The sequence below is a fragment of the Leptosomus discolor genome, chromosome 26 (genome assembly GCF_034619465.1).
Source record: "Leptosomus discolor isolate bLepDis1 chromosome 26, bLepDis1.hap2, whole genome shotgun sequence".
In the NCBI taxonomy this organism is placed as follows: domain Eukaryota; kingdom Metazoa; phylum Chordata; class Aves; order Leptosomiformes; family Leptosomidae; genus Leptosomus; species Leptosomus discolor.
In genome coordinates, this window is record NC_141416.1 from 1,781,184 (window position 1) to 1,790,245 (window position 9,062).

Sequence of the window (9,062 nt, forward strand, 5' to 3'; positions counted from 1 at the left end):
GTCCCCACGGGGACGGTGTGTGTCCCCCCACCCCGCTCCCAGGTTGTCCCCAAGCCCCACCGGGAATAGAAGCAGCTGGAGAGGCCGGAGGTGTCTGAGCCGTTGGGGCAGGCCCCAGGGAGGGGTGATATTGGGGCGGGGGGGGGGGGGGGGGGGTGTCTCAGCTTTATTGCCGCCATGGGGTGCTCAACCTGGTGGCTTTTCGGGGTGTCCCCACCCGCAGCCAGGGCCCTGCGAGCGCTGCCAGCCGCCATGTGGCTTTTGGCCCGGCCCCTCCTGTCCCTGGCCCAAGTCCCGCTCCTTTTCTCACACGCTGGCAGCTGCCTGCGGGTCGTGGCCTTTCGGGGTGATGGCGCTGGGTTCCCCCCCGCCCCCCCCCGGCCCCGGCCCCGGCAGCTGTCCCAGCGCTTCGGAAAGCGCCTGGCCACGCCACCCTCCCCCTGCCTCAGTTTCTCCCCTCCGCTTTTCCTGCCAGCCTTTGGGTGCCTGCGGGTGCTCCCACCTCAGGGAGGGGAGCACCCGTGGGACTGTTGTTTACGGGGCTGCACCCTGAGCTGGCACCCACGCCCCTGGCACAGCACCCACCACCCACCCAAGGGTCTCTCTGGGCCCCCAGGCCGGACCCTGTCCCTTGAGGGGGCTCCCTGGCAGCGCTGCCCGGGGCGATGTTACCCCCAGGCACCGGGATTTACCTGTTTGCTCGGCTCGTACCTATAAATAGATGGTGGGACCTATACACAGGCCCTGTGTGTCCCCCCCACGCCTCACCGGGCTGTGGGTGCTGGCCCCCACGGGCCCTGGGTGCCCAGCTCCGTGCCACGGGGCCACCCAGCTGCCTGCTGGGGCGTCACCCTGCTCCCCACACCCCTCCTGGTGCCGTAACCCAATCCCCTGGTATAAATACCCCGACCCGTGGCCCTGCTGCTCCCCGAGGGGATCCAGGCGTCCGGCTCGGCCCCCACGGATTAATGGCTGGGTGCTAACGGGGGGTCTCGAGCCCTGCAAGGGGGGTGGGTGCTCCTGCTGCCTCCCCAGCGGCGTTACCCTCCCTCAGCTGATCCCTGTGATCCCGATTCCAGCCCCCACGTGCAAATCCTGCCCCGGCACCGTGTCCAAGAGGGTCCCAAAGCCGCGTCTCTCCGTCCTCTTTTATTTACAGCGGCCCCAGGGAGCAGGAGCCAGAGCTCGTTTGTGCCGGGGGGGGGGGGTGGGGGGTGGGGTGGGGGCGCTTAGGTTTTCTTCTGCTTGCGACCTGGGGGCAGAGGAAAGCGGGGAGTCAGGGCCAGGACCCCCCCCCCCCCCCCCTTGCGAATTCCTGGCCTGGGAGGGGACGTGGGGGGGACACTCACGGAGCTCGTTGTTTTTGGTGATGGCGATGGCGGCGCGGGCGCGGGGGCCTTGCTGGGTGAAGTGGTAGCCGAAGCGGACGACGGAGGGGCACTGCTCCAGCATGGTGGCCATCTCCATCTCCACCGTGTCGCCCAGCCGCTGGCACTGCGGGGCCGGGGTGAAACCAGGCCCACTGGGAAGTTGGGGACACCCCTGTCCCCTCCCCGGGCCACCCGTGGGTGCCCGTCCCTACCTGGTTGTCCACCTTGAGCTCGCTCAGGGTGGTGTTGCGGTGCATGGCCTTGATGATGCTCATCATGCCGGCGCTGGTGATGAAGTTGGATTCGATGTTGAGGCTCTGCAGGGTCTTGTTCTCCGTCAGCATCTCGGCCACGGCCTGTGTGTCACTTCAGGGTGTCACCTCGGGGTGTCACCTGGAGCCTGTACCCCCCCTTCTGGCACATCCTGGTCCACCGATGCCCCAGGTGACGGTGGAAAAGCCACCGTCGCCTGGTCTTGCTGGTGGCCAGAATGGAGCCAGGGGCAGGGGACCGTGTCCCCTCCCTGTGCGGGGACATGGGGGACGCAGGGCTGGGACTCACGCTGGCCACGGGGTCGTTGCTGCGGGTGGCCACCAGGCTGAGCTTCTTGACGTGGGTGTTGGTTTTCATGGCCTCACAGATGGCCTTCAGCGTGGAGATGGGAATGTCCTGCGGCAAGGGGACACGGCGTGTCAGCAAGGGGATGGGGACATCCCTGAGGATGCAGGATGTCACCAAGGGGGATGTAAGTGGCAACGAGGGGGTGAAGATGTCTCCAAGGGGACGCAGATGCCCCTAGGTGAGGACCAGCACCCTGGGGTGCCCTGAAGCCGCTCCAGGATGGCGACAAACACCCCAGAGGTGCCCCAAGAGAGAGACCAACCCCGCAGGGACACCCTGGGACAGCGAGCAGCCCCAGGGGGGACACCCCAGGGTGGGACCCATCACCCTGGCAACAGCCAGGGATGCCCTGGGGGACACCCTGGGACAGGGCCCAGCCCCATGGGGGGCACCCCAGGACCAGGAACTAGCATCCTGGGGACACCTTGGGGACGCTGCCACCAGGTCCTTCACCTTGATGTTGTTGAGGTTGACGTCCTCCAGAGCCCCGTCGTTGGCCTGGATCTGCCGCAGCGTCTCCTCCACGTTGGTGGGATTCGGGGGCTCGTCTGGCACCGGCTTGTACGTGTCGGGCTTCACCACGCCTGGGGCACACGCGTGGGACACACGTGACCGCGCGGGGTGGGGGGTGGGGGGGGGGCACGGCCACGCAGGGACACGTGCACGTGGGGTCACCAGGAGGAATCCCAGAGGGGTTCTGGTCCCCAAATCCCTCCTGAACAGCCCCGTAGACTCCGTGTCCCCTGTCCCGGGGGGGGCTCGTCTCCATGTCCCCTGTCCCGGGGGGGCTCGTCTCCATGTCCTCTGTCCCGGGAGGGGGCTTGTCCCCGTGTCCCCTGTCCCCACATCCCCAGGGCACTCACTGTTGATGCCCTCCGTGTTGGTGATGGTCCCGCTGCAGATCGCGTCGTAGTACTGCTTGTTGCTCATCAGCGTGTACATGCCCAGGATGGCTGCGGGGGCCGGGGGGGGGGGGTGTCAGCGGGTGCCCCAGGACCCCCCCCCCTCCTCGATCCCTTCATGTGTCCCCCCCCGGGGGGGCCGGGGAAGCCACAGGGAGCGGGTGGGCCGGGGGCCAGCGGTGAAAGCCGAGCGCCGGGGCACGGCGCTGCTTTTAGCCGGGCCCTGGCGGGGACCCAGGGGGGGGCCGGGGCCGGGGGGGGGGGGGGGGCTCTGACACAGGGCTGGCAGCGGGGAGCACGGCTGCGACACGAAGCCGGGGCAGGCGTGCGACACGCCGGCCCCCGTGCGACGGTTTGCCCCGTGCAAGGCGACGTGCTGCCCCCACGCGAAGCTGCCGTGGGACCCGCTACCCCCCCCGTGCGAGGGCGCGGTGCAACGGTGCAGCCCCGGGCGAGGCGGCGGTGGGAGGTGGCTGCCCTGCGCCAGGCTGGGGTGCGATGCAGCAGCCCCCTGCAAGGTGGTTGTGCGACGCGGCAGCCCCGTGGAAGGTGGTTGTGCGACGCGGCAGCCCCACGGGAGGCTGTGGTGCGACATGGCTGCCCTGTGCGAGGCCACAGCGCGACATGGTAACCCCGTGTGAGGCCGTGGTGCGACATGGCTGCCCCGTGCGAGGTTGTGGTGCGACATGGCTGCCCCGTGCGAGGTTGTGGTGCGACATGGCTGCCCCGTGCAAGGCTGTGGTGTGACATGGCAGCCACGTGCGAGGTTGTTGTGCAACATGGCTGCCCCATGCAAGGCTGTGGTGTGACATGGCTGCCCCGTGCAAGGCTGTGGTGCAACATGGCTGCCCCGTGCAAGGCTGTGGTGCGACATGGCAGCCCCGTGCGAGGTTGTGGTGCGACATGGCAGCCACGTGCGAGGTTGTGGTGCGACATGGCAGCCCCGTGCAAGACCACGGTGCAACATGGCTGCCCCGTGCAAGACCACGGTGCAACATGGCTGCCCCGTGCGAGGCCACAGCGCGACATGGCTGCCCCGTGCAAGGCTGTGGTGCGACATGGCAGCCCCGTGCGAGGTTGTGGTGCGACATGGCAGCCCCGTGCAAGGCCACGGTGCGACATGGCTGCCCCGTGCGAGGCCACGGTGTGACATGGCTGCCCCGTGCAAGGCCACCCACGGTGTGACACGGCAGCCCCGTGCGAGGTTCTGGTGCGACATGCCTGCCCCATGCGAGACCCACCGGCGATATCGCACATCTCGGCGTCGGTGGCGTTGGCCAGCGCCTCCTCCAGCTCGGGCTCCAGCGTGATCTGCTCCTCCCGCGGGATCTCCCGCTTCGGGTTCTTGGGCACGAAGGGCTTCCCTGGTGGGCGCGGGGACGCGGGTCACCCCCTGCCTGGCCTCGCGCCGCACGGGTGACACCGGGCGTGGTGGCTTGGGGACGGGGCTGGCAGGGCTGCGTGGGGCTGTGGGTGCTGCCGGAGGGTGCCCTGGCCCATGGGTGGCTGTGGCCGATGCTGCCAGGGGGTGGGAGTCCACGGGGTGACAACGCCGGCGGGTGACAGTCTTGGGGGGGTTTGTGTGACTGTACTGGGGCGGGGGGTGATGTTGCCGGAGGGTGGCTCTGCCGAGGCGGGGGGACATTGCCAGGGGGTGGCCGTGCTGAAGGTGGCATTGCTGGGGGGTGACACTGCAGGGGGTGGCCATATGGGGGGGGTGGGGTGGGGTGTGACATTGCCAGGGGGTGGCTGTGCCCAGGGCTGGCGGGGACCCAGCTCGCCCAGGACACCTGAGCCGCTGGCGAGGACCGTTCCGCCGAGCTAAATATACCCAGAGCTGCAGGGCCCTGTCCCCCCTGGTCCTCGCCACGGTCCCCGCCGTGTCCCCCCGGCCCCGGGTCCCCGCCGTGTCCCCCCGGCCCGGGTCCCAGCACCTTTCTTCTCGCCGGTGAAGGGCACCAGGTCGTCGCGCTCGCCGGCCTCCAGCGCCTGCTTCTCCAGGTGCTGCAGCAGGGCCTCCCGGTCCAGCGGCCCCGTCGGGCTCTTCTGCGTCTGGTCCCGCTGCCGCAGCCCCGCCGGCAGCATCACGTTCTGGGGACCCAGCGTGTCACCCATGGGGCACCCCGGCGGCTGGGTGGCACCCATCCCGCTCCCCGCGCTCCCCGCCCCGTCACCGGGACCCACCTCGGGGTCCATCTCCAGCAGCTCCAGGTCCAGCTGCGCCAGCTCCTCGGCCGACAGCTCCTGCAGGATCTTGTCCTCGTCGATGTCCCGGTACTTCTCCAGCTCCTGCCGGTAGGACGTCATGGCGGGGGACTGGGGGGTGGCCTGTGGGGTGGGACACAACAGGGGGGCTGAGCGGCTGGCAGGAGGCTGCCCGGGGTAGGGAGATGCCCCATGTCCTGAGGGGACCCCCCCCACACACACCACGGTGACCCCCTCCATGTCACAGCCTGCAGGGCGGGCACCTTCGTGCCACGGGGTGGTACTGGGTTCCCACGGGGCTGGGGGGGGGAGCTGTTGGGGGTCCAGGGTGCTGTGGTTGGGGAGCTTTTGGGGAAACTGAGTCGCACCTCCAAGGTGCTCCCCAAGAGCAGGACCCAGTGTTTCCCCCAGTCTCCCACACTGCTTGGGGGGGGGGGGGGGCAGATCCCAGTTCAGCCAGCCCCAGACCCTCCCCCTCCAGCGCCCCTTTGCCCCCTGACACAGCTCCCCACCTCCCTGGGGGGGAGGGGCCAGCTGGGGTAAACCCTGACGACCCTGGGCCCCCCAGGGTCAGGCCCCCCCAGAGGAGCTCTGCTGGGATTTGCCCCCACCCCAACACCAGCTGGGTCCCCAGGGCTGGGGACACACACACACGACGCACCCAGTATCCCCGGGGGGGGGGACCTGACACCCACAGGTGAGAGCCGGAGGGAGGGGGGGGTGTGCTGTGAAGTGGGGAATCCCTCAGAGAGGGGATCCCCGACAGCACCCAGGGACCCTCAATTGGTCCCTGGGGGTGATGTGCCCCTCACCACCCTGGGGACCCCCAACCTTGGGACCCCCCACCCTCAGGACACCCCCCCCCCCACCCCAGGGCCCTACCTGGCTGCTGGCCGGGGCGGCGGATCCTGCCTGGGTGCGAGCCCCGGTGCTGAGCCAAGGGCTCCGGCCGCGCAGGGCATGAGATCAGCGTTTTATTCTGCGAGCCGACGGCGGGGAGGGGCGAGATCACATATCCCCGGGCGTTATCGAGCCCTGCCAGCCCCAGCGCCGGCTCCACCCCAGCGCCCCGCCACGGCGGGGGCACCCCTGGGTGATGGGGGGGGCCCCCTCGTGACCCCCTGGCTCCCCGTGACCCCTTGGCCACGGAGAGGGGGGGAATGTGGAGGCTGGGGGACCAGGGAGAGGCTGATCCTTGTGCCCTGGCCCCGCGGAGACCCCCGAACCGCCCCCCAAGGACATTTTATGCCCCTTCACCCCAAGACTCTCAGGGTGATTTGACTCTCGCAGCCTCCCCCAGCCCCCCCAAATCACCTTCAGGGGGTGCAGGGGGCCACCGTCATGGGGGCTCCCGTGGCTGCGCTGCACTGGGAGCAGCAGCACTGGGAGGGAACTGCTTGTTTATTGGGGGGGGGGGCGTGTGTGTCTCTCGGAAAACGAGGGGTCGTGTTTTACCCTCGGGGGCTCCTGGCGCCGCGCGTGGAATGGAAATAAGAGTCCGCACCCTTGTGGTATGGAGGCTGCTCGGATTTATTTCTTTTTTATATTAAAAAAAAAATAAGGAAGGAGATAAATAGAGCAACAAACCGTCACCCAGGGGAGTCAGAGCGAAGGAGGGGCCTCGACCCTGCGGTGGCCACGAGCGCCCCGCGGGCCCCCCCCCCCCCCCCCTCCCGGGGCGCTCAGGTCGTGGGGACGCTCTGCTTGATGATGATCTTCTGGCGGGTGGGACGGACGTTGGGGTCGGGGCCGGGGGGAGCGGTGGCCCCTAGGGCGGCGGAGGCGGCGGCGGCGCTGGGCAGCCCGTGCGCCGTGATGTATTTCTTGTAGGCCTCCCGGATGATTTTGAAGGCGCGGATGTTGGAGTAAGGGATGTCGGTGATGGGGTCGCGGTAAACGGCCGGTTTGTGGGTGACGGGGCAGATCTCCCGCACCGGCAGCCGCGGAGGTTTGGCTTTGGGGAAGAAGCGCTCGAAGGTTTCGTCGTCGCTGAAGGAGATGAAGGTGCGGGAGCACTTCCCGGCGGAAGCGGGAGCCGGGGCTGGAGCCGCTTCGGCCTGCTGGGGGTCTTGGTCCAACCTGGGAGAGCCACAATCAGCACCAGGGGACACCCAGGGGAGGGGGAAACCCTGGGGGAGCCCCCATGGCGGGCAGAGCTGCTAAATCTGCTCCAGCTGCCCCCCCCCCCCCCGCACTCCCAGGACTGGAATGTGGGGCTTGGGGGGGCTCCAAGGCACTGCCCAAAACCTGCTTCTCCCTCATCACAGTGGAACAAAGCCTGGAGAGGGATCAGGAGTGGGAGCCAGGGTCCGGCTGGGTGCAGTGGGGGAGAAAAACCACCGGGGACACATCGAGGTGACCCCAACCTACCCCTCCACATCCACGTTCTCTTCCTTGCCCGGCTCCGGGATGAGGGGCATGGTGACGGACCAGTACCGGATAACGGGCCCCACGCACTTGTGCTTCTTTTGGACTTGCTTCTTCTTGTCGGCTTCCAGGCGCTCGTAGTTCTCTGGGAAAGCGGTGACAAACCGCAGGGGGTGCTCAGCGCTCACTGACACCCTCACCCCCCCCCCCCGCGCCACTTCAGGGGTCCTCGCACCCCTTGGCGTGGCGCCCAGCTCACCCAGGGAGCGGAGGTTGATCTCCTCCGTGATCTTGGCCTCCTCCAGCAGCTCCTCCTGCGTCAGGGGCCGGTCGTAGTTGGGGCCGCCCTTCTTCCGCTTGGACTGGACCTGCCGCTCCTGGATGCGCAGGAAAGTTTGGCGGGTGTGCTCCGTCGTCGACTGCCGCATGTGCTTCCGGCCTGTGGCGGGAGGACGGGGCTCACCGGGAGGCACCGGGAGGACGGGGCTCACCGGGAGGACGGGGCTCACCGGCAGGCGCCGGCTGCACCCGGCTCACCGGGAGCTCTCCCGGAGCGGGGCCCGTTTCCAGCCTGTCCCATCCCGTGCCCACTCACTGTCTCCCACGTCATCCTGGAGCTCCAAGGGGACGGATTTCACCTCTCGTGACTTCTGGGAGCTGCCGCTGGGGCCCTCCGTCTTCTTGGGGCGAAGGCTCTTGAGGGGCTCCTACGGGATGGGGCAGAGGATGTGAGAAAAACTCCCTCCCCCCCCCCCCCCCCCTCTGACCAGGGCTTTGGCCTCACTGAAACTTCGGATTTTCCTAAGGGGGAGCCCGTGCCCGTGGTGCTGGGAAGGCGACCCCCGGAGCCCCCAGCCCCGTCGCCTGCCCGCACCCGGTAGGCCTTGGTGACGACGCGGCGGCGACGCTTGGGCTCGCTCTCGTCCTGGTCGCTGGCGGGTTCCTCGCCCTCGTCGATGTCGAAGTCCGAGTCCACCTCGTCGTCGCTGTCCGACTGGTCGCCCCTGTACTCGTCATCGCCCGACTCCTGCGGGGGGACACACACACCGAGGGGTCACCCCCGCAGGGTCCCCCACGCCGCAGCCCCGAGCCCCGGTGCCCTCCTGCCCCACGGGGACCTCATCGCTATGGGGAGGGGGCAGCTTCTCTAACGGGTGGACACCCCCTGGCCCCGCTGCTCCCCCCCCCCGGCCCCTCCCGCTGCCCCGCAGGCCCCTCCCGAAGGACACCCCCCCCCCCCCCCGGTGATCCCCATCGCCCCCCCCGGGAACCCCAGACATCCCCCCCCGGGGCTCCTTTGGGACCCCCAGACACCCTCCCCCGCCTCCGAGCCTCTCACAGCACCGGGACACCTCCGGTCCCGTTCGCCCTAGGGCCCCCGAGACACCCCGGTGCCCCGCGCCCCAACCCCAGCCCTCCCCGCCCCGGGCTCCCCGCGTCGCCGCACCTCGGTGAAGCCGCCGTAGGTGGTTTGGTAGAACTCATCCTCCTCTTCGGCCTCCAGCAGCCCCGAGAGCCGGTTACCGGCCGTGCGCCGCGGGGCGCGGCCCTCCGCCAGGCTCATCGCGCCGCCGCCACGCTCGGCGCTCGGCTGCGC

General features: G+C 69.3%; 2 protein-coding genes across 2 annotated transcripts; both read right to left on the reverse strand.

The window, feature by feature from the left end:
- Positions 1–1,214: 1,214 nt before the first annotated feature.
- Positions 1,215–6,033, reverse strand: TMOD4 (tropomodulin 4). The gene is made up of 10 exons (XM_086478265.1): positions 5,981–6,033; positions 5,078–5,221; positions 4,828–4,984; positions 4,135–4,257; positions 2,855–2,944; positions 2,445–2,575; positions 1,932–2,039; positions 1,583–1,726; positions 1,350–1,494; positions 1,215–1,252 (listed from the first exon to the last, which is right to left on the reverse strand). The coding sequence occupies exons 2-10, from the start codon at positions 5,198–5,200 to the stop codon at positions 1,230–1,232; spliced, it is 1,044 nt and encodes a 347-aa protein (XP_086334391.1). The 5' UTR covers positions 5,201–5,221; positions 5,981–6,033; the 3' UTR covers positions 1,215–1,229.
- Positions 6,034–6,780: 747 nt separating this feature from the next.
- On the reverse strand, positions 6,781–9,029 carry VPS72 (vacuolar protein sorting 72 homolog). The gene is made up of 6 exons (XM_086478450.1): positions 8,913–9,029; positions 8,340–8,492; positions 8,061–8,172; positions 7,725–7,904; positions 7,469–7,610; positions 6,781–7,177 (listed from the first exon to the last, which is right to left on the reverse strand). Exons 1-6 carry the CDS (start codon positions 9,027–9,029, stop codon positions 6,781–6,783), a joined length of 1,101 nt encoding a protein of 366 aa, XP_086334576.1.
- Between the last annotated feature and the right edge of the window lie 33 nt (positions 9,030–9,062).